Source organism: Passer montanus, unplaced genomic scaffold, assembly GCF_014805655.1.
Source record: "Passer montanus isolate IOZ18808 unplaced genomic scaffold, ASM1480565v1 scaffold22, whole genome shotgun sequence".
Lineage (NCBI taxonomy): Eukaryota > Metazoa > Chordata > Aves > Passeriformes > Passeridae > Passer > Passer montanus.
The window spans coordinates 3,304,604-3,329,939 of NW_024366815.1; the positions used below are offsets into that span (position 1 = coordinate 3,304,604).

Genomic DNA, 25,336 nt, shown 5'->3' on the forward strand with positions numbered 1-25,336 from the left:
TAGACAAATAAAAGGTTGACCACAGCTACTATGTCAGCACATTTCTGTTAATATGTTTATAGTTTATTACTTTGTTTTGATTACATATCATTTAAGCTGCAGGTACTTTTAAATCATGGCATTCTGATGTAGCTAGCTGGCCAGCAGAAATTGTGATTTGTGAAACCGGTTTGGAATCCATGAATGTTTTCTGAAAAAAGATGAAAAATATGAAGATGAAGAAGTCATAGGAGATAGTAACTACACATATATATTTGGTCAAAATTTAAAGGAATTTTTACTCTTATAGCTCACTAATGTAATGACTTTATTGTGTCCTAAATATAAAATTAATGTAAAAGAATTGTCATGAAGAACAATCTGGACACAATAATGTGCCACGTGCTCTAGGATGACCCTGCTTGAGTAGAGAGATTGGACCAGATGACCCAGTGTGGTCCCTTCCAACCTGACCCATTCTGAGACTCTGTATTATTCTGTGAAGGATTAATCAAAACTCATAGGGTGATTTTTAGAAGACTTAAATATCAGACTTCTGCTTCAAGAGTGAGGACTCCACATGTCTGAAACCATATAATATCAGAAGCCAAATTAATAAAGCTAATATTTTTTTCTATGCCATAGCAGAGGAAACGTTGGTGAAATGTGCATATCATGAATAATCATTGTGGTGTTTGCTCCCATGACTGCAGAAATAAATGTTAATGACACAGTGCAGGAATAAAATTAAACTGCATATGATGTTTGTTTTTATTTTGATAACACCAATTTCGTTGAATCAAGCAAAGGCTAACTTCATACCCCGAATTTAACAAGACGGAAACAACACTGACCTAGGGAATGTCCAGGAGTAAGGAAACACATAGCAATATGTTCCCAGAATACAGAGTCACATAATCACAGAATCACAAGGTTGGAAGAGACCTTCAAGATCATTGAATCCAATCCATGCTTTACACCTCAGCTAAACTATGGCACCGAATTTTTATTAAACACATTCAGGGGTGGTGACTCCACCACCTCCCCAGGCAGACCATTCCAGTACTTTATCATTCTTTCCATAAAAAACTTTTTCTTAATATCCAGTCTATACTTCCCTTGGCACAGCTTAAGGCTCTGTCCTGTGGTTCTGTCAGTTGCTGCCTGGAGAAAGGGACCAACCCCACCTGACTACAGCCACCTTTCAGGGTGTTGTAGAGAGTGACAAGGTCACCCCTGAGTCTCCTTTTCTCCAGGCTAAACACCCCCAGCTCCCTCAGTGGTTTCTCACAGGGTTTGTGCTCCCAGCCCCTCACCAGCCTCGTTCCCTCCTCTGGACACACTCAAATGTCTCAACATCCTTCCCAAACTGAGGGTCCAGAACTGGACACAGCACTCAAGGTGTGACCTCACCAGTGCCCAGTACAGGGGCAGAATGACCTCCCTGCTCCTGCTGGCCACACTGTTCCTGATACTGGCCAGGATGCCCTTGGCCTTCTTGGCTCCCTGGGCACACTGCTGGCTCATGTTCAGTCAGCTGTCGACCAGTACACCAGGGCCCTTTCTGCCTGGGCACTGTCCAGCCACAATAGTTTCCAATCCTGCAAAAATTGATCCTTGAGAGACTTCTTGAGTAAGCCTTTAATAACCTTCTATTTTTTGTGTTGAGGTTTTAAAATGCATATTTACTTTTGGTATGCCCATTGTGTGAAGGATGGGTCTTCTGTCTGTTTAAAATCTACCTCTTGCTGGTTTGTTTAATTTATACTACTCATACCTATCCTTGTGATATTTCTCTTGATCTTCCAGGTCTGTATCATATTCTTCCCTCAATAAAAGTTACAAAGCTGCTGTAACACTAGCTTTGTTGGATTTAAGCATTCTGTTTATCAAGTAAGAGACTTCAGTCTCCTAAACTGTCTTAATATTTTCTTTCCTGGAAAGTCTCTTCCCTCTCCTTAAGATATAAGCTTTTTGATAGGTAGTCTGACTGGAGATGAAATCTGGTTTTTTTTGAGAACTGTATTTTTAGTCTATTCTTATCCAGAATTCTATTCTAATCCCAAGTTCTGTAATACAACATTACTTGTCAAAACATTCAAATACAAATCTAACCATTCATAAATTCAATACACACTGGTGGATCAAAGGTATTATCAAATCACAGATTTAAGTGAAATATGTAAGTGAACATACGCATCACTTAGTCAACTGCATTTTTGAAATGCCCCAAATATTGGCTGAGCATTTATTCTAAACTGCAGCAACAAATTTAAAGAGGCTGCTTACCTGGTTTTGAGGAGCATAACTATTTCCCTTCTTCACAGGGCCGTTTTTCAATGCTTTCTCCCTGGCATGGTCTGCCATCAGGTCCCGGTGCAGGATTATTACACTGGCGAGTTCGAGTGCTCTCTCCATTGATGCAGGTGGACCAGGCACTCCAACAGCTCCAGCCTCCATCAGTCACAACTGGTATGAAGACATCATACAGGATTAGGCCGCCTACCTCTTTCGAGGTAGACCATGAATCAATTATGGTGATTCTGCAGATCATTGCAGCCTCCTGAACACAACCCATCACAAAGATTTGTCATTTAAAAATGTCTTTGTCAGTGGCAGTGCTTGAGAACCCTGGGTTTTCAGCATTTTTGTCATGCCAGGAAACAAGCTCTAAGGCCCATTTTGGGCACCTGTGCATTAAAAACCTGGCCACAGAGAATGAATTTACTGCACAGTACATTTTTTACATTGTCAGTTGTGGAACTTCATTCCTTTCCCTTTTCCCCAACCTAATATTAAACTAGCACAGTAATTGTGAAACATGACCATGTGCTAGCACACACTGAGCTTTTGCAGAAAACTGAAGACAAAATAATTTAAGACATGGTGAGACTGCTTTTGCCTGAAATTGGTTTACCAGTACTGCACCAAGCTTTGGTAATACTGCTGTGTACTTAAATGAACTTTGTGTCATTCCAAGGCGCAGTAATGTATGTGGGAAAATGAACTTCAAATTAATGTACCCTCTTTAGGGAAAGAACCCAGTAACTTACCTTACCTTCCGCACCTTGCCCTTGAGATTTGACAGCAGTAAGTATAAAGGAGAAATGCTTCTGTTCTTATGAAGGCTCATTTTGTCAGCCTATTGTTACAACAGATATGCTCATTTTAGTTTATTTGGAGTATTTACTTACCTTTCACCAGTGTAGATTTGGGAATTTGACAAGCAATTCCCTTAAAATAACTTGAGCATAGGCATGTACAGACTCCATCTACCAGCACAAGGGTGCCTCCATTTTTACAGGGTTCACATTTGCACACACTGTATTCGGTAATGTAGTCTTCAATTGCCCTTTCCAAATTTTGTTTCTTTAAATATGCATCTCTTAGCTTAACTGGAACAAGTGTATGTATTGGAGAAGGCTGTGGAAGAAAAAAATCCCATGCATGACATACTCTTCCAAAGTTCTGAATCCTTCTGATATAACCATCACTAGAATAAATATCTGAAGAAACAGTTAAGATAAGGCAATGTGTGAAAGTTCATTATAAACTCAGAGTCTCACCTCCATCATAGAACAAAAGCTTTCAAACTATAAAAAGCCACAGCTTTGAAGAAATTGTACTTACCCGCTGCTGTATCACTACTGGAGCATCAACCAAAGATTTAGCCCACTCTATATAATCCTCTACATCAACAGTTCTGGCTCCTCGTAGTAACATTTCTTTGATTTTAACTGAAAAGTCAATCTTCCCTCCCTCAACTAAGGAAAGGACATCATCAATGACAGCATTATCATTCATTTCTGCTGCAGAAAAAAAAGAGGGTGAAGAAGGATGTTTAATACCCATGCATCTGGAAAAACAGCTCTCCTCCTAGTGCAGCCAGTCCCTCTTTGTAAAATTATTATAGAGAGGACTCTTGGTTGTATTCAATATCTCTTTGCTTATACCTCTTATGTGGGAGGAAATCTTTAATTTTGCAATTAAATTAGAAAACACTAGATCTGAAAGAAAAGAAAGGATAGGACAAACCGAGACACATTATGGAGATCACAGTCCTTTGATGACAAGCAAAAGATAATGAGTAATTCTACTGTATCCCCTGAGCTAAACCAAATAGGACAGGAATTCAAATAGTAGGAGCTTTTGCTTCATAATTAACACACAGGCAGAGCACTGAAATTAATACACAGGCAGAGCACTGAAATTATTGTCTCTTATGCACTTAGTAGTAAATATCCTTCCCTTTTGCAATTTTTATTCCATGTGAAATAAAGCCCATCTCCAGACACATAAAGGAGCTGAGGGCAACAGTGACAGTCAGGGGAACGCAAACAAGGCAATCAGAGAAAGGGAGCTCCTGCTTTGTCTCCTCCCAGGCTGGTTCCAGCAGAACCATTAGCCCTGTAGGATGGGGCTGAGGATGAACCAGCAGCAAGATGAGTCAATGGAAGGGTTCTCTGGATGCAAAGAATGGCATTTTGTGATTGCATGAACTTAAATCCTTAGCATATATTTACAGGGGTGCTGTTGAAAAGGTAAGTGGGGTTCAGGGTGGCTTTGGGAGGAGCAAACTTGAGAAAATAAAGGGATAAAGGCAAAAAAGTCATTTGCATGTAGACAAATGACTGATCTATGAGCTACTCTGCTGTGTATTGTCCTTCATCTTTGCAGTTTTTCCTGGCCTACCATTAAATTCCATTTTAACTCTTTCCTAGGGTGAAAGGACTCTATTCTGTGTGCATGCATGTGTATGGAGCCCTGTGTGCCAGCAGCTAGAGCTGAGCAAGGGCTGATGGGCACCTGGTGTTTGTAGTGGCAACCCCTGGAGCAAATGACAACACATGTGCCAGGGTGTGATGACTAGCAGATGTAGAGCCAGACTAGCAGGTGAATATAGGGTAAGTGGCTTGGGAGTACCAGAGCAGCTGTTGCTGTGGCCTGGAAGATCTGGTGGCTTTCCGTGATGTGACAGCAACAGTCAGCAAGGGACGACCAACAGATGTCATCTACCTGGCCTTCTGTACAGTCATCTACCTGGCCTTTGATACAGTTCCTCATGACTGCCTTATCTCCCAGTTGGAGGCATATGGGCCTGAAGGGTAGACTTATTGGTGAGCAAGGAACTGGCTGGATGGGCACAGACAGAGGGTTGTGACCAATGGCTCTAAGTCCAGGTGGATGCTGGTGATGGGTGGTGTCCCTCAAGGCCCTGTTTGGGACTGATTCTCAACAGTATCTTCATCAATGATAGAGTGGAGTTAGGTACATCCTCAGAAGGTTTCCAGATGACACAAAACTGAGCACAACAGAAGGATTAAGACAACGGAAGGATTGGTTTCCATCCTGAGACATCCTGACAAACTTGAGAGGTGAGCCCACAAAAGCCTCAGCTGAACTCTGATATTCAGCAAGTCCAAGTGCAAGGTGCACCTGGGTTAAGAAATAGCAGGCCTGAACACAGACTGGGAGAAGAACCTGTGGAGAGCAGCCCTGCCCAGAAGGACTTGAAGTGCTGGTGGGTGAAAGGCTGGCACTCCCAGCCCAGAGTGCCAAACATGTCCTGGGCTGCATCCAGAGCCCCTTGGGCAGCAGGGCAGGGGAAGAGTGCTGGTGGGTGAAAGGCTGGACAGGCCCTAGCCATGGCACTCCCAGCCCAGAGAGCCAAATGTGTCCTGGGCTGCATCCAGAGCCCCGTGGGCAGCAGGGCAGGGGAAGAGATTTTGCCCCTCTACTCTGCTTTCATGAGATCTCACCTCCAGCCAGCTTAGGGGTCTCTAACATGAGGAAGATGTGGACCCTGTGGAGAAAGTCCAGAAGAGGCTACAGAAATGGACAAAGTGTTGGAAGACCTTTCTTTCCTATGAGGGACAGGCTGAGAGAGATGGGATTGTTCATCCTGGAAAAGAGAAGACTCTGGGGAGACCTCATTCAGTCTTCCAGTACTTGAAGGGGACTTATAAAGAGAGAGGAGGACAATATTTTTTACTAGGTTAGATACTGACAGGACAAGGAGGAGTGATATTAAACTAGAAAAGAGGAGATTTAGATTAGATGATAAAAGGAATTTCTTTACTCAAAGCGCAGTGCAGCAATGGAACAGATTACTGTGCCTCACCCCTATGAGTGTTCAAGGCCAGGTTGGAAGGGGCTCTGGACTAGCCTGATCTAGTATGTTGAACCCCTTTCCAAAATGATGTGTTGGAACTAGATGATCTTTAAGGTCCCTTCCAAACCAAAGTATTCTGTGATTTTATGTCTATTTTTAGAGTGAGACAAGTGGAGGAGCTGGAGACTGGGTTTCTAGGCCAAACACTGGAGAGACCTCACAGTTCTGGGTTTGGCTGAGATCTGTTCTGATACGAGTGCATTTCTGTCTAAGGCAACAGGCGGTCAGAGGATCTAAGGGCCAGTTGCTGGAGCACCTAAGGCCAGTCCCTGGAGACATCCACAGTGTGTGTGTCTTGGTGTGCATCAGAGTCTGCACCAGCAGTGGGCCTGGCGTTACATACCTCTGCTGCTAACAGGAGAGCTAACAATACAGTTGCTGGTTCAACTGGATATTTAAGGTCAGCTGCTGGAGTTATCTGTACTGATTATATATAAGTATTGTGGTGGGACTGAAATACCTGAGGCTTGTGCTGCCTTGGACAAAGTGGCCTCCCAGCCCTCAACTTTCCTGTGATTCTGTGATATTGACCACTGAAAGACTTTCTCCCTGAGTAGATGGAGAGGGGAAAAAGATGAAATCATTTGTGCCATTTCTGTTTGTCTGAGCACTGTCTGTGTTTTGTCTGTATTTATTTGTGGCCAGTGATGTCTGCATGTATGTATCATGCTGGTGAGTTCATGTGTGTGCATGCTGGCAACACATTCTCAGGCTGTCTCGACTTGGGAGAATGGAAGAATATGAATCTCACCTATATTGCTCTACTGGATTTGTCTTTCCCCTAACAGCAATAACTATACTGATTATTCAGGGGAAGCAGCTCGTATTATCTCTTCTTAAGCAAAAGATATAATGTAAATCATGGATATACTTACATTTGTCCTTCCTGTGAATACTTTCACATTTACCACTATCAACATTAAAATTGGCTTGTATGTTTTCATATGCAATATTGGCATCTAAGTGATAGCCAAGGCATTTTTTCACATCTTCCACAGTGATTCCTGGAAGTAGAAAAAGGTAATTAGATGGATTGAATAAGCATAAATAACAAGATATTATTATTCTAACAGAATACATTTCAGGCCTATTGGAAATGTTTGTGCCTTTCTTCTTGCCATTTATCTTTTACTTTTTCCTTGTCTATGTAATGAATATGAGGATGACTGTAGCTGAAGTGCCTGAACAGATCCAGGTGAGACCTGTGGTGACTATGAAAGTACCAAAAATAGATTTCTGTTTTTCTTTATCTAGTTGAAAGCAGGTTCAAGAAAATGGTTCAATAAAATGGTTCCTTTAGGAACCATTTTTTTCCTTTTATTATATTGAAATTTTGTCTTTTGCAGTTACTCAATATTTACTCTTTTTATATACTAAATTACTGAATTCTCTCAGTCTCTCTTTATCTCAATTATGTTTCTCTACTCCTTTTCCCCATAAAATTAATCAAGGCCATTGGTCTCTTAAAAGTATGCTTTTTCCATTAATTCTGATCCACCTTTACCCACTACTGTTTCCAACATCTCCTTTCTCCTTATTGACCCCAAACCCAGTATCTTCTGCCTCTTCAGCATTCTGTTCAGAAAGAATGTTGCTTAAAATTGGGAGTTAAAAAATCCAGAACTACAATCTCGAGGTGATGAACAGAAAAATAGTGTTACATGAAAGTGACATATTTGTCCCATATCCCTTTTCATAGCCTGAATATTTGATAGTAATATTGATATTGGTGGTGCAAGAAGCAGGTGCTTATTTTCTGATCTCCAATATCAATGCAAGAATTGTCTTTTCTCACTTCATTCCAGTGTGATCACTTTAATCCAGCACAAACCCACATACATCTGAACTGCACATGAGAGAAGACTAAATTTCTACTTTCCAATTTTAATCAGGGCATGGAATATTCCAGTGTAACTTTTGAAAGCTATGAAATCAGTTTCAACACACTTTCATGCTCCATGTGGTCTCTAGAAAGGACTTAAATTTATTCCTTGTTTTTTGTCACCACCATACCCTTAGAGTGATTGCACCACAAAAAGGTACCAAATAGGATTTAGGGTTTAGGTGGGTTTTCTTGTCTTTGGACAAGATCTCTTGTGAATTATGCAATTATTACTATCGTGTTCACAAGGTTTGTTAAAGGTTTCTTTGGCCCCCTCAGTCACAGACTTAAAACAGAGATTTCGAATAGTTCTGTATATTATAAAGGTTGACTTAATCTCATGTAATTCTATAATGTCACTGGTGTGCCACAAGCAGCATGCACCGAACTGTACTTTCTCAGTATTTTTCCACACACACAGATCTACCATAAAATGTCTCTTTGAAAGTCTGGGAACTTGGTCATAGCAATGCCAACAGAAAGCATACCTAGTCGAGACATAACATAGTTATCCAGCACGTAAACAAGTTCATATTTTCCTCCTACAGCTCCAGAGAGTGCATAGTGAGTGCCATAATCTTCTAGGAATTTGAAATACTCCCCCTTGTCGTATTCGGCAGGCAGAAATTTTAAGTCATCAAGGAAACTATCTGTGAGACGAACATCACGACTCCGAATTTGGAACCTCCCCAGCTGAATCTGTCCTTTTACATGCAGAAAGGTTTGGTTCTGAATGCGGGGAGAAGAAAAGAGAAGTGAGTGCCATTCTAGTATGCAGCACAGCATGAAAATCTATTTTGTTTTACTTGTAATGAAGCTGCAGCACTTTTCAACATGGCAATCAATCTAGCATTATGGAAATGGGTCAAACTTGTTTTATAAAAATTAGAAAGCTCTCTGATCTAAACTGAGGAAGTAGCAAGAGGGTTATTTTACTTCTTCCAATTTTGTAGAACTCTTCCCTTATTTCAGGAAGTCCTTTGTGATCTATTTGACAACAGCTCTCTTGAAGCACAATGCCTACTGAAATGTGGCTTTCTGACTTTTGTAACATTGAAAACTAGTTCTACATGGCTTGCTAAATAGCAGACGCTGCCCACTCAGGTCAGATGGAATTTCCTCTTTGTTTATAGTCAGAGCAGACCCAAGTTCTCTCTCTTTTTGGATCACTTCCCTGTTATTCTCAGATTGTCAGAAGGAAGGGCACAGCTCCAATTAAAAACAAAACCTTCCCAACTGTTAGAAAGAAGGGCACAGTTCCAATTAAAAAACAAAACACCCCAACCCAACATCATAAAAGGAAAATTAATGAGGAAAACCCCTCCATATTGTGTATTTGAGCCATTGTAAGTCTAGATATAACAGCCGATTTTTTTGTAAATTACACTCCAGGTGATTTTATTTCATATTCTAAATTAGGACCTAGCTACTGCCCATACCTTGTGAAATAGTTGCACTTAAGACTCTAAGGGAACACATGCCTTCTAAACCCCATTATTATTTGCAGTATTTATGTGACTCCCTTAATAGTAGGGCCCAATAGGAGGTATGTAAAGGAAACCTTGCTCCTGACCATTACGTTATCCAGCACCATTTAAAGGATCTTAAACTGCTGACTCAGATGCTGCTTAAGATTGGCAGAAATCTTCAGATACCTAAATCAGGAAATTTTTTACCTAGATGAGGAAATTTTTGTAGGTGCAATATTCCTGCCAACCAGCATACACAGATTCTCTCCAGGTGCCTCCAGACGCCTCCAGGATTAGGACTTCAACTTTCATATGGACCCTAGAGGGGTCTCATGTAGGGGCTTTCACTCCACTGCCCTGCAGCCCTGTGACTTTGCAATGATACAACTCATGTGATAGAGCAGATTGTGACTCATTCTCTGAACTGATCTCTCAGCAAGAATTTGAGTCCAAAGTTCCTATCGCAAGCCACTAAACTATAAGCAAACATTAAAACCCCCTGAGCTATGGAGCTTGGTCTTTTATGTCTACGCAGATTCATGGTTTGAGGTTTAAATGGTTTGTTTCCATCCCAAGAAAACTCCTACCAGTACAAAGGCAATGCTAGATTCAGCTTATCTTTATTGTGCAGATCTTTGTCTCCAGCATTATTTCAATTAATCAGTGATAAAATTTAGCTTAGCTTTCCCTTACATCTGTTTGAACTCCAGAGCTCTGAATGGGTCCTAGACAACAAGACTGACAAACTTGAAAATATTAATTAGTTGAGGCAAATCCAGTATTCTTTCCACATGGTGCACTTCAGCTCTATGGAGTTGATATGCCTTGTATATGATGGCACACTGTAATCACAGACCTTGGCATAAATGTGGAAAATGTTATATGACCTGATCAGTTAATTCCATTAGCACACAGCTGCTGGATTAGGCCATAATGTTGTGTTCTGCTCATTCTGGCTGAGGGAAAAGTTAATTTTCTTCACAGTGGCTTATCATGGGACTATGTTTGGGTTTTGTGCTGAACACAGATTTGATAATACAGAAGTGTTTTTGTTATTGCTGGATATTGCTTACACACAGCCAAGACCATTTCTGCTTTTTGTACTGCTGTGCTGGCAAGGCAGCTGGGGCTGCTTGGGAGGCTGGGGTATACACAGGTGGGACAGGTGACTCAAATTGATCCAAAGGATTTTCCATACCTTATGACATTGGACTCTGTATATAAAGTGTGTTGAAGAAGGAGGAAAAGGGGATGTTTGGAGTGATGGCATTTGTTTTTCCAAGTCCAATTACTTGTGATAGAGCCCTGCTTTTCTGGAGATGCCTGAACACCTGCCTGCCCGTGGGAAGCAGTGACAGAATTTCTTGTTTTTCTTTGCTTTTGTGCATGGGTTTTGTTTGCCTGTTAAACTTTATCTCAATCCATGAGTTCTCTTGTTTTTACTCTTCCCATTATCTACCCAAGCCTGCTGGTGGGGGAGTGAAGAAGCAGCTGCCTGGGGCTTATCTGCTCCCTGGGATTCAACAACAGCATGTCTAACATCACTTTTTGTGATTTTGACCTCACTAAATGCTAAGACTACTTCTTTGCTATCAAGTAAAATGGGGTAGGGTCTTTCCACTCTTTCAAATGGAAGGTAGAGGTATGGTTTATGCACAGTCCCAAAATGGGCTTGCTTTTCTCCAGACTGTCTACAAGAACAATTCCCTTCAAACATGCTGTGGGGAAGTGCAGGATGGGTATTGCTTATGAGAACTAGCACTGGCTTAAGTCGTGCCAGCAAGTTAGGACAACTGTGGATTGTCTTGTACCAGTGCTACTGCCTGTTCCTTACAGCCCTGGCTAGTTTATTAGTACAGATGTATCCCCTTTTGGTCATTATTCCTAAAATTTATTTTGTGTTTATGTAGTGTAGGCCTACTCAGTGGCAATTTTTCATCATAAGACTTGATCTAATTTGTCCACATTGCACTAGATCAGAGCTGCTCTTTAATCAGGATGAGATCAGACATCTTGATCCTTTCTGACACCAAACCCCTGATGAAGTTGAGGGTGCTTGCTAATCAAAGACAAACAGTGGGAAAAAGAAGATACTTTGAGTTGCTATTTGTCTGTGTCTGAAACCTTAACCCTGTTGTCACCCTGTTTCATTTCATTTAAAGAAAAAAAAAAAACAACAAATTAAAAGCAAGCAGCAGCTGACTAGAATTCTCAGATTACTATTGCCTAATTCTAAGGCTGTATAAACTGTACCATTTGTAAAATAGCTACATTAGAACCTTTAGAATAATTAATCTCACCCTTTCTGTGTAGCTTTGCAGGACGGAACCAAATGTATAATTCTTTCTGTAGTCATATTTGAAATTTCCTTCTGAAGCATTTTTGTTACTCCCGTCAGTAGGTGTGTATTTCAGAGAGGCATCAACATTAAAATGTTTCTGTTTTTCTATGTAAACCTCTTGTAACATTTTCACACGATCATGGTAGTACACAGATGAGAAAGTTTTGTCTGCTTTTGTCTGAGAAAAGATAGAAAAAATGTCGTATGAGAAAACAACAGGCAGCAGTTGAGAAATATATGTAGCGCTTTAAAGCTGTACTTTTTACAGAGCATACCAATGTATTTTCTTACAGCTCTTTTTCCTTTTAAACCAAAACACTCCCTTCACAAACTACCTCATTGGGATCAGTTCAGTGGTTCTAAAGTGAACAGAAAGCTGCAGTGACAATAATTTAGTGAATATTAAATCTCAGCAGGTTACACTGTAATTTATGTGTGCCAACAGTCCCTTAACACCGTATACAACTTCCTTGTGAGGGAAGAGGAGAGGCAGACACTGATCTCTACTCCATGGTGACAGTGACCAGAGGGAATAGCCTGAAGTTGTGCCAGGGGACGTTTGGTTTGGATATTAAAAAAGTTTCTTCACTGAGAGGGTGTTTGGGCCCTGGAACAGCTCCCCAGAGAAGTGGTCACAGCACCAGCCTGACAGAGCTCAAAGAAGCATTTGGAAAATACTCTCAGGTGTGACCCTTGTGGTGTCCTGTGCAAAGCCAGGGGTTTGATCCTTGTAGGTTCCTTCCAGCTCAGGAGATTCTATGACTCTGTGTGAGAAATAATAGTCTCTCTTTCCTAAAACACAGTTAAAATTTGCTAAAAGCTCCTGACTTCTGAAATAAATTGGAATTATGATTCAGCCTTCTTTTCTTACAGGAAATAATAACTAATCCAGTTATTTTAGTATACCTTAGCAGAACATCACATTTTAGCAACTGAAAATTGTTATACATCAAAACCAAACATAACCAGAGATCTCTGGATCAGACTTCCTAATTTTGAATGGACCTGGTTTAAATTGTATTTGTTTTATCATGTTCCTACTTATGGTAAGTTAGAAGGCAAAATTGTGCTTTGATTTCTGAAAAGTGTGCAAAGTTTTTTTCTACAATCATCAACATTTTTGATGTTCAAACCTCACTGAAAGTCATGGTCTGAAACTTAAAAGCCTAACTTTTTTTTTTTTCCCAGTGGGACAGAGAAAATCATCACTGGTTAGAAAAAAACAAGTAGGAGCAGAATAATCTAATATTATGTCTGCTTTTTTATCAGTGGCTTTTACAAGTCCTTGAAAATGTATCTTGTCCTCTACCTAGAAAAAGTTGGGTATCGTAATCCTTTCTGTATATCTTCTGTTCATTTTTTCTGCTCATATTTTAAACATTCCAGAAAGATAGTTTCATTTGTTGTGCAAAAGTGCAGCACAAAGATGTGGGAGTTTGTCTGGCATAACTGAGCTTAACTGCAAAGTAAATGATAACATAACCACTTTTCCTCTGGACTTCAGCACAAGCTTGAGCCTAAGAAGCTGCTGTCTGGCCCAAGAGATATGCTGAGTCTTCCAAGAGTATTCCAGGAGCTGGCATTTAATTAAACACATCCTGTCTTGCAAAGGAGTTAAACTTACATCGTAAGTGAGAACAGCCACGTTCCACGGCTTGCGGTAGTACGTCCGTGTGTTCCCATCACGCACCCGCTCACAAAGACCATTGAAAAAGTCATTGTCAAATGGGCTGGCCATTGGCTGCATCCCTAAAACATTGATTCTACAAGAGAAATACAAGAGAATTTATACTTCAAAAGAGGGCATGTCAGCACAGGTGGCCTGTAGACTGGAGAAGCCGTATTCTGCCAGAGACTGAGACTATAGCTGTGGAACTGGATTTTGCTGCATCCAAGCAGCTTGTCTCATCTCTTGTGGTTTCTCATCTGTGTACTGGAGATAGTTACATATTTTGTGAAGTTCTTGAAGGAACATGTATGAGAAATAAACAAATAAAAGACATTAAACCTCAAGCACATTGAAAACCTTAGGCATGAAAGGAGGTAAAAAACATTTTTCCTTACCAATATATTTGTGAGAAAGAACATGTGATCTTGACAAGTACATCTGTGAGAAAGCTTTCCTTGTAGATTTAAAATGTACATCTCAGTAGCTATATATAAACAACTTAGTTTGTTTGCTGGTAGGCACTTGGTTTTCAAACATGTACAACATCCATCAAATCTTTAGAAGGAATATACAGCTACTCCTAACATTGTCTCTTCTTGCAGGGTGTGACCTAGTGGAATGGCAGCATTTCCTGGAGCATGAGAGGAAATCTAAACCATTACAAAACCAGGGAGGCAGGAGCATCAGCTGTATTCCTCTATGCATCTATATACTGATGTACAAGAAATACTTCCAAAAATAACTCCTTGGAAGATTCTGTATAATTTGTTTGCCCTTTTGTGCCTGTTTAATATATTTCAATCTTTTCAGTATTTCCAATATTTACATCTGGCAAATGTATGTGTACCTTTCTGAGTGTAGAAAGTGGTAAGAAAGCCATCAAAACACCACTGTCATTACTGCATCTCTATAGAGCATTTTCTCATGAAAGATTTTAGTTAGAAGCTTCTAAAATTGCCTTTATGCAATTTTATTTCCTTAAGTATAATAATAAAAAAATAAAAATAAAAGTATTTGGTTTACTTCCCAAAGCTAAAAACACAGCATTTTTGCTCTTGCACAGTAAGAAATTGAATTAAAACTATGTATAATTTTCATTAAACACACTCTGGTGCTGTATACTTTTATCTTCTGTTCAGTGTTGATTGCTGCCTTCTAACTCTATTTGTAGGTAAACAATGTTTTCTTTTTGTTAGAGATGAAAGAAATCCAGCAGGGTGTGAGAACAGAAAGATTAATTTTCAACTTAGATTAATGATGAATGTTCCTGTAAACAACAAAGATCCAGTAAGTGGACAATGCAATACTGGAAGAAAACTGTGCATAAAGTGTCACTGCAGTAAGGCATCCTATTACATAAATAGTCAAGAGATATTTTCTCCCTTTTAGACATATATTTTAGCAAAGTAATTGACAATTGCTGGTTGGTTGTGAAATATTAGAAACAAATTTATATACCTATAAAATTTTCATTTAAATAAAATGTATACTTATTCATGTGACATATATGTACGATTCTGTTTATTAACATTATGATTCATTTACACTGTATGCAGTGCATATTACACTGCATGTTTTATTGTCACAAGTATGCAAAATAAAATGGTAGTTAAGTGTTCTTGCAAAGGCTGCTTAGCATTTCTGAATACAAATGCTATGATGATTCATATTCCACTTTTGGGAATGTCACTGTGCCCCAGTTTTGTCAGCTGGCTTTGGAGACAATTCCAAACTCTTCACTAGGCCCAATACTACTTTTTACTACATACCCATGTCCTGCAGTCCTGCCAACTTCAGACACATCAATGTCATGGTTTCGACATGGTGACCGTGGCTCAGATTCACAGTCATCTTCGTCGGAATAGTCTCCACAGTCATTATCTACATTGCACACAAGTCTTCGCTTTATGCATCGACCTGATCAAGGAATAAAACATTGCCTGAATGCATTTTTATCAAGATGGACTTTAAATGGCACCCTCAGCTACTCTTTATTAAGATCATCCTCTGTGTATATTTCTACTGTTGTCTTGAGGGACTAAAATCCTGTGCTCTGCCACTTTCAAATGAAAAAACCTGCATACTACTGTTATATGTAAGATAGCAGGATGACTGAGAAAAGTAAGTTGCAGGAGAACTGCTGGCATCTGAGGAAAATTGTTGCATCCTAGACTGTTCTATAGTGAAGTTCAAATGTTTGGTTGGTTGGGGTTTTCTTATTTGTTTTAAGAGAACACAGGGAAATATCAATTCAAAATCAACAAAAATTCTTTCTAAATAATTTAAATTGTTGTTGTTTGGACTATATTATTTAAATAATACGGACATGTAGGATCCAAAACTACAGTGATTTGTGCTCTAAAGAAACAGGGAAGTAGTAACTTTCCTGAGTTTACATATCACAAGTTTTACAAAGATGATTTTTTTTTTCTTTCTACAGAATTTAAAGACTTTAGTAAATTAGCTGTAGTATAATAAATCAACACTTTGATATTGTCAACCACACCTGTAAATGCCACACAGTCTATGTGAACTAGTAGTTAAAGGTTTACTTTCTACTTTTAAATTGTTTTATTTGCACTTTTCAGTGTTTTAGTTAAAAGCAATACAAAAAATGGCTTGGAACTTGAAATTCATTTACCATCTTTCTGGTTTTGTTTTAACTGGTTTTAGTACTATAAACTTTTCCTACTTTATTTTGATTTCTGATGAATCTTGAGCACTACATTCATATGCCTTGTATCACTTTACAAATTGTATCTTATGTTGGATCTAGATGCATGCTGGTCTCCAAATAGCATCTATTGTGTCAGTTGGATTGGTAAACTTCCATATCCATTCTGTTAAGATTCCCTAGTTCTAGTTTTTTTTTCCTGGTGATTTTTCATAAAACCTAGTGATCTAGCAGCAAGTGGGGCAATTAAGCCAGAAGAAAGGATATGGTCGGTATGGTCAGCTTCTAACCATGGAGTAGAAGTTACAGAAGAATTTAGGCATGAATTAAAATGGAAGATGAGAGGAATGTACTCCTTCTTAAGTGGTTTTGCTGCTGTGGTTTTGGCATTGCGGTTTTGAGCCCACCTGTCCATGGAGTGTTTCTAAGTGCTAGCAAGAGGCTGATGTAACTTATTCACAGAACTAAAATGTGGATTCTGAGTTACTGCTTTACTTGCCATGGCATGAAAACAAAACCCACCTGAACTGCACTGATAGTCAGCACCACAGTTTGGTTCTGGTTCTTCAGGACAGGCTTTGCTGGGTTTACAGATTTGTGTGTCTCCTAGGGCCTCCAGACATGCTTTTCCACCAAACTGCCCAAATCTTTCAATACGTCTGGAACGAAACTTGAAAGAAAAATAACACTATTAATATTGCTCAGAGAGAAAAGAGAACTCTACCAGAACTTCAGGGTTTCCAGCTGAACTTAGAGCTTTTCAAAACTAAACACCTTTGGTGAAATTTTTGTTTAAAATCCTAAGGCAGAATTAATGAATAAAATAAAATTGAAATAGTAATTATGATTAATAATACTTAGCCAGTATGTAAAGATGATAATTTTTCACTATTTAGTTTACGTCACTATTTTGTTTATTTCTCTCCAATGTGGAAATGAATAATTTATATCTTGTATGTTTTCAAATCTTTGCTTTTTTAAAGCCTTAAATGGACTCCCCTAAGAAAATAAAAATTTGCTTTGGAACAGATTGCATTTTGCTTTTTCAGGGTTTTTTTAGGTTGGTTGTTTCTTTTTTTTTAATTTAAAAAGGAAAAAAAGTGTTGAAAAATAAACTTTTAAACAGAAACACACACACACAAAATAGATCCTTTCTATGAAGAAAACTTTTTGAATGAGCATACTTGAATGGTATTTCATAACTGGATGTATTATTCTCTTACTCTATGGCTTCAAATCTGACATTACTATGGGTTTCATCAAACCATGAACATACAGTATTAAGAGTTGCAATCTGACACTTTCTCATAACCAAGAGGCAGGCAGATATTCCCTTGGCTGTGACTTTGGAACAAAGGCTTCCAAGGACAGCTTACCCTTTGATTGGTGCATGGGTCACAGGGCCCCCACGCGCTCCAGCTGCTCAGTTTGCAATCTATTGGAGATGGAGCATTCAATTCCCTAGTTCCTCTGTGGAAAGCTTTTTCTGAAGAGCTGTAAAACAAAATTTTCTAGTACAGTCCTGGGCAGTATACTAAAATGTCATGTGAGTTTCTGTTCAAATCATAGACCAATATTTTGGAAGCATCTTCAAGTGGATTTCTGTTTTACCTTTGTAGCAGTACTTAAATGTATCAACAGTTGCCTAATATTAAATTCTTTGGTGGTTTAAAATTACATTAAAAACAACTTTGAAGACTTAATAAGCCAGGTCTTTCCCTCTTTTTTAGATCTTTGTGCATACAAATGCTCTTCTGGTGGGTCATGTTATTGAGGAGAGTGAAGCAATAATACACAGGAAACATCTGCACTTTTCTATTCAGACAGTGGTTGTGCTCCCCAATATGTAAAGCTAAAGACTAACACACAGTAGCACATCTCAAGTGAGAGAATGAAGCAATAATACACAGGAAACTTTAGCTCCCCAATATGTAAAGCTAAAGACTAACACACAGTAGCACATCTCAAGTGGACGTACCACTTCAATACATCTTTGTGATTTTAGCTAATTGACTTTGATGTTGTTGCTCTTAACCCTGATAAAAACATAAATGCCTTCCAGAGTTGAAAGAAGACTCATAATTAAAGGTATTACTTGGTAATAACTTACATTGCTAGAATAAACAGACATGTTTAGCTTCCTTACTATTGTTCAGCTTGCCAACTTGAATACTTTTGCAGTTAGGTCTATTTTTTTTAAGAGTGACTTGTCATTTTGGTGCTCAGTTTTAAATATCATCAAACTTATAGTTCTCAGTACATGTAAGGCCATTACTTAATAGAAATAAAGTTTCTTTAAAGCACCCACTAGTAGATATTAAAAACTGAGGTATTATAGAATTACTTATAAAGTTTAAAAACCAAGGCTATTAGTTTACTGGTGACCTCCAGTGGTAAAGAGCAGAGGAGTAAAGGAGCATTGAAGTCCCACTTGCCTTTTTTACTCTCATAACTTATTCCAATTTGCCTTACATGACGACTATTCATTCTCTGTGAAGTAATTCTCTCTGCATCTCTCCAAATTAAGGCTCTTGCCTCTGCTCTACAATGGGACCTTCCTTGCTGAGCCCAGCAGGCTGGCAGATCTGCAGCTCCTGCAGTGTGAGGTACCTATGGGTGTTCACTGCAGGCAGGGCTTTGCCCTCTGCCCTTTGACCTCCTCAAATAGTACAAATATTGCAGGAGTCCAAACAAATGTAACCTGATTCCATAAGATTAAGAGATCTGTAGTTTGGCCAACAAAGACATAGCAGTTGGTCCAACTTTCTGGTGCCATTTATTCTATGTTAAGTTTACATCTGTACTAAATTGTTATTGAGAAAATAAATTTACCTCTTTACCTCTTCTCAGCTATCAAGCCTTAACCAGCTCAGGGATCACATACTTGCCCAAAATTTTGCTATGACAGCTATTAAACATAGAAATGGTTTACCCAGGCAAATGGTAGAATGTCCTTCCTTGGGAATATGCAACACTATTGTCAGGACTCCTGGATAAGCTAATCTAAAGCCCTGTTTTGAAGAGATCTCCAGAAGTTCCTTTCAACCTAGACTTTTCAATGTATTCAGCAGTTCTGTGAAATTCTGGAAAGTTGTAATGTATTTGAAATTTGATTTACCTCCCTAGGCTCTTCAAAACCAACTCTTCCATCTGTAAGCACCTCATCTTACAGGCACCCCATACTAAGCAAGTAATTCCGAAAAGGTTCCTATACAATTTTCTATGTATTTCCCACCACTCAGCATGACAGTAACATCAACAGTGGGAAAAAATTAAAATCTACTGCTCTGGTAAGTGGATGAGAATCAGCTTGTTCCTTACTGTATCTCCAGGATGCCTTTCCATCTTCTTACTGATGGAGGAATGCAAACCTCTGAATAACAACACCTATACTGGCATCTTGGGTTGAAGACTGACGGGATGTCCTTAAACACAGTAGGAGTGAGAAACCTTAGATGTTATACCTATAAGATATATTGAGGCATCTGATGGGATGTCTGGAAGCAGATAGTTATCTTATTCCTAGCAATTACCAAGTATTCTGATGTTAGACAAATTTACATTGAAACATATTTCTCAACTGTTACATTATTGCTGTAAAAATAGAGCCAAAACCCCTTACAGGCAACAAAGATTAATCATGGAAAGCAGCCATGTGCCTAAAAGAGTATCAAACTCAAACTACTTCATATCCTAAAGATTTTCCCAGAGGTTGTTATAAGGCATTATTTAGAGTCTAAAGTAAAAATCACAGGCAGAAAACACTGAGTTGAAGTATCCAATGCAAATGGAAGCCTTGCCCTCAACTGTCTGCAAACTAGAACTGGTGGTAGTCTCTGACTTTCAGGTAGCAATATTTTTCACGTATTTAAAGATCTTTTCCAACCTAAGTGATTATATCATTTTATAATAATCATAAATTAGCAACTTTACCAAGAATATCCATTGAATGATGTACATACAGCCATGGACCTTCTCCAGCCCATACTTCAGAGTGTATGAGGTTCATATCATTTGCTGCAGATTTAGCTTTAGGGTTTTGAATTTACTTGAAGTTAGATAAAGAAAACAAAACAAAACAACTAACAAAAAAATTCAGCAAAACTCATTGGAAATTACTCATATACTCTCAAACACCACTAATGCATCCACTATTAAGATTATCTGGGAAATCAAAGGGACATATATTCAAAAACATTGTTTAAAAGAATCAAGGTACTGCAAAAATTTGCAAACTTGTCATCTCCACATTAAATTTGAAGAAAAAGTGTTACTGGAAAATCACATTGAAACAGATGCTAAGTCACACAATTTAAATAAATCACTGAAGATGACAGTTGAGAGCACAAACTTCAGAGGTGGGCATGGAAATCATTCTCTGGTGTTCTTTATTGAGAAGTTTGAGGGACAGTAGAGTACTCTTTGGAAAGCAAAAGCCATTTCACAATCAGTACACAGAACAGTTTGCACCTTGTCTTGGATTGCACAGTACACTCTAAACACCTGCAGGCCACACTGCTCTGGTGATTCGTTGTTGAGTCATGCTTCAGAATAGAGAGCTGTTGACTTCATCAGTTACAAAAGGGATGACTCAAAAAAGAGTCTTGATTTGACAATTATCACTCACCAAGAAATAAGGCACATCTCTCTTGAAGTTGAAGACATGATAGCATCGCATGAGAGCATAGCTTTGGCAACAGCAGTTGCTAGCACTGTCTTCAAGCTGTACAGCCTTGGGTACGCTGGGGAGCCAAGCTGATGGCCAATGTTGCCTGCTATGGATTCCCTCTAACAATCAAATCTGTCTGGATTATTTCTAACTGAGCATGCTAAACCTGTGCTTTAATTGGATCTGAATGTTAAAATAAAAATAATGATTAAAACATAAGAAGCAAGCGCTTGCCCAATCTAGTGGCTTTCTACGGTGGAATGCCTCCATCAGTGGACAAGAGAAAGGCTGCAGGTGTAATTTATATGGACTTCTGTACAGCCTTTGACATGGTCCCTCACAACATTCTTCTCTCTGAAATGGAGAGAGATGGATCCATTTCCATACTGATAGATGGATAAGAATGTGGTTTTATGGTCACATCCTGAGTGGTCAATGGCTTGGAGTCACAGGGACATCAGTGACAAGTGGAGTCCCTCAGGAGTCCATATGGTGACGAATGTTGATATGTTCATTAGTGACATAGACAAAGGAATGGAGTGCACTCTCAGCCAGTTAGCAAATGGCACCAAGCTGAGTGGTGCTGTTGGCAGTTGGGAAGGATGGGATAACATCCAGAGGGACCTGGAGAAGCTCAAGAAATGGTTCTCGGGAATCTGATGAGGTTTAACAAGGCCAAGTGCTGGGCTGCACCTGGGTAGGAACAACCCCTGGTACCAGCCCAGGCTGGGCATGAGCAGCCCCAGAGCAGCCCTGCCCAGAAGGGCTTGGGGGAGCTGTGGCTGAGAGGCTGCACATGCCCTGGCCATGGCACTGCCAGCCCAGAGAGCCAAACGTGTCCTGGGCTGCATCCAGAGCCCCGTGGGCAGCAGGGCAGGGAGGGGATTCTGCCCCTCTGCTCTGCTCTGCTGAGACCCACCTGGAGCACTGCACCCAGACCTGAAGTCCTCTGAACAGGAAAGACAGGGACCTGTCAGAGAATCCAGGGGAAGCCACTGAGATGATCAGAGGCACGGAGCACCTCTCCTGTGGGGAAAGGGTGAGAGAATTGGGATTGTTCAACCTGGAAAGAGGCAGCATAGGAGTGACCTCACTGCAGCCATCCCATATCTGAAGGGAGCCTACAAGAAAGATGCAGAGGGGCTTTTTACAAGAGCATGGAGTGACTGGATAAGGGGGAACAGATTAAAAAAGAGTAGGTTTAGATTAGGTCTTAGGAGGAAGCGTTCTGTTGTAAGGGTAGTGAGGCATTGGCACAGCTTGCCCAGAGGAGTTGTGGATACCCCATCCGTGGAAGCATTTAAAGCCAGACTGGATGGAGCTCTGAGCAACCCTGTCTCATGAAAGGTGTCCCTGTGCTCAGCTGGCACTCACAGCACAGAGAGCCAAATGTGTCCTGGGCTGCATCCAGAGCAGAGGCAACTTTCAAGATCATCTTCTTCCCACCTTCTTGCTCTGTGCAGGGACACTTCCCACTAGACCAGATTGCTCAAAGTCTGACCCAACCTGGTTTTGAACACTCCCAGGCTCCCATAGCCTCCCTGGGCAGCCTGTTCCAGTATCTCACCATGCCTACAGTGAAGAACTCCTTCCTTATCTAACTATAACTGCCCCCCATTTAGAGTGCACCTCATCCTATCACTATAGTTCCTCTCCAGTTCCTATCACTCCAGGTACACTGTGGGCACCTTCAGATACTGGAAGGTCTGGGGACTATAAGGTCTCCACACAACCTTCTCTTCTCCCGGCTGAACAGCCCCAACTTCCTCAGTTATTGTAGGGGAGGTGCTTCAGTCTTCTAATTAACATTGTGGCTTCCTCTGGACTTGCTTCAACATATGTCTATTATAAGGCTCCCATTTTTTCATTACTCAGTTTTGACCATTTTTGTGAATGACAAATTTCTGGTAGAGCAGCTCTTTTTTTCCCCACATGGCTATTTGGTAGGGACTAGGCCTTCACTCTCTGTGGCAGCAGCTCTCTGGCCACAGAGAGCAACAGAGGACTTCCCCCGCATTTTCCTGGGCAAGGCTGTGAGAATATCAGAGAAAAGAAAGAGAAACAATTCTTATCGCCACTTGTTGCACCTGTTTGTTTACCAAAGGGTGATTTCTTAATTGGACACTGGGTGGTGTTTTGATGGATTGACCAACTAGGTCCAAGCTGTATTGGACTGTCTGTAAGGGTTACGAGCTTCTCAATAAGTGTAATGTAATATAGTAGAATAAAGCAATTGATAAGCCTTCTGCAATCATGGAGTCAATGTTAATTGTTACCCAGCTAGGGGCCTGTGGTGACAGTTCTATCCTCCTAGAGATACTTGCAGTAAAAACACAAAGGCTGTATTTCCAAAGATTAGAAACAGGCAGTCTAGGAGATTTTAAATATTAAGAAAAACACCGTCAGCATAAAATTGTTCAGCTTCAGGAAGAAACAGATTGAGACTAGGTATGTTCACACAGCATACAACAGAAAAAAGGTACCTGAGCTTTACCGGCCTGCAAAAATATGCCTTCAACTGCTTCAACAGGCACCTTTATTGTGTCACATATATCCAAAATAAACAAATAAATCATTGCTATCTGACTCCTCAAAATACAGCAAGAAGTAGGGTTTTTTCATAGGATATCTGAGCAAGGTAGCACTAGAAATATCCACACTGGATGTTTATGCTCTGTGTCAGAGAAATGAAACAGTGGAGACAGCGGCAGGAGAAAAAGAACACTTACCTTCTGCTTTCCTGCCAAATTGTGGCAACTGTCTCTGCATTGCATAGTATGGCTATAAGCTGCAGAATAATATGCATGGCTCTCATTTTGCAGGTGAGCAGACTAGAATTATTGTGACTGAATTTGTAATTTATTTATTTGTTCCTTTAGTTATTTATTACCAAGAGAACAAACACAAAGCAGTGTGTACTGAAGAATGCCAGTAAGTGCGCAAAACTGCCTTACTGTAAGTGCTCTAAAGTCCACTTTTCAGAAAATTCCACTTTTTCCCTGAATGGGGAAAAACCACTTGCACTTGCAAAGTTAAAAAGAAACTAATTTTATTTAACAGTACCTTTTGAATATACTAAAGACATTACGTATTGAATTAAGAGAACCATTAACTGCCTAGTGAAAAAGTTGTAACTGTGACTCATGTAAAGAACAAATAGTTCCTAAAGCAGAGTTGTTTACAAGAGCAAGTTCAGTGCATAACAGCTTTGGAATCCTCATTTGGAGTACTGGATAACTGAAGTCCCAAGATTCTTCTTTTATTCCTCCCCCAGCCAATATAAAAGAACAACACATAAATTTTTTTTAGATTTGAATGAGACTAAAACTCTTTTAGCTTTCACTCTGTCACAAAAATCCAAACCACAAGCCAGCTCTTAGAAAAGCATTCCTTTTCAGTGGTTTGCTGTAATCCAGATTTAAGGCATCATGTGTTGGACACAGTCATAAGTCACTCATAAATACCCTTTTGTTTAGTTGTCAAGAATTACATATTTGGATACAATTTTAAAATAATCATCTGAGGTAAAGATTTTCCAAATTACCATGAGTAATTGAAAATAAACAATAGAAGCAGTTTTATTTTTCTCTGTTCCCTGCTTTTTGTGGCAGGGTGGCTTTTTGTGGAAGTGTGTAAAGTAAGGCAGGCAAATTTCCCACCTGCTCAAGCCTTGATTTGGATTATTTCATTTAAGAAAATCTTCATCTGCTGCAGCCTCAGTCCAGCTTGATGAGTCCAGTTACAATAAAATCATTTTTTAGGCAAGAATACAAGACACAGACACTTGTATGTAATATTGTATTGTTTCATCAAAACTGCTATCACAGTTCATGGTTCTTTAAGGCAGAGACTCAGATTAAACAGCTATTCAAAGTTAGCTAGCAGACCAGCAAGCATCTTTGGCCAACTTGTAGGAGGTCCTGGTCTAAATGAGCATCCTGGTGGCCATTTCAAAATCTGAACAGCAGTGATTTAAATCCATATCTAAAATGCTGGTAAACATATGCCTTCATATTGGCATTACGGCAGTAAATTGTCCTTTTAGTTTTAATATTAAATTATATGTTGCCATGCAGTCAGAAGGTAAGAACAAATAAACAAAGCCACAAACCCCCAATCAACCAAGCAAAACTCCCAAAAACCAAACAAAAAAAACACCCAAAAAAGCCCCACTGCGATTCTGTAAATCCCCTTAAGACCTATATTTCCATCTGGATAACAAATCTCTTGAAATGAGTTGTTTTTATCCCCTTAACCATCAAATATTAGCCATAAGAAAAATAGTCTAAAGCAGCAGCTTACTGATTATTTTTTAATCTATTTCTGTTAAAGGAGTTATACAATTTCCTCTGAACAGATGATGTTCTAACTGAGATTTCCCAGCATCAGTTTAGATCTCCTGCAAAGCAGGAATATACAAGCTGAACTACTGAAACTGTTGAGTGCAATGCAATTTGAGTACTCAGCTCCCACAGTCCTGC

At 39.6% G+C, this 25,336-nt stretch overlaps 1 protein-coding gene across 2 annotated transcripts; it reads right to left on the bottom strand.

Moving 5' to 3' along the window:
- Positions 1-41: 41 nt before the first annotated feature.
- Positions 42-23,728, bottom strand: C9 (complement C9). Of its 2 annotated transcripts, XM_039710034.1 has the most exons (12): positions 23,585-23,728; positions 17,563-17,680; positions 16,709-16,856; positions 15,282-15,429; positions 13,468-13,606; positions 11,803-12,021; positions 8,522-8,762; positions 7,027-7,155; positions 3,610-3,788; positions 3,174-3,402; positions 2,269-2,448; positions 42-190 (listed from the first exon to the last, which is right to left on the bottom strand). In XM_039710034.1, the coding sequence occupies exons 1-11, from the start codon at positions 23,668-23,670 to the stop codon at positions 2,288-2,290; spliced, it is 1,797 nt and encodes a 598-aa protein (XP_039565968.1). In that variant the 5' UTR covers positions 23,671-23,728; the 3' UTR covers positions 42-190; positions 2,269-2,287. The 2 variants fall into 2 exon arrangements, with proteins under 2 accessions (XP_039565968.1, XP_039565969.1); XM_039710035.1 differs by lacking the exons at positions 42-190; positions 11,803-12,021.
- Positions 23,729-25,336: the final 1,608 nt, after the last annotated feature.

Bases quoted from the DNA above. Each gene is read 5' to 3' on its own strand.
- C9 (XM_039710034.1), bottom strand. From the start codon at position 23,670: ATGAGAGCCATGCATATTATTCTGCAGCTTATAGCCATACTATGCAAT. The intron at 17,681-23,584 runs GTAAGTGTTCTT...TTTGTTTTACAG, and splicing joins ATTTGGCAGGAAAGCAGAAG to CTCTTCAGAAAAAGCTTTCC. The intron at 15,430-16,708 runs GTGGGTTTTGTT...TTCCTTGATCAG, and splicing joins TGACTATCAGTGCAGTTCAG to GTCGATGCATAAAGCGAAGA.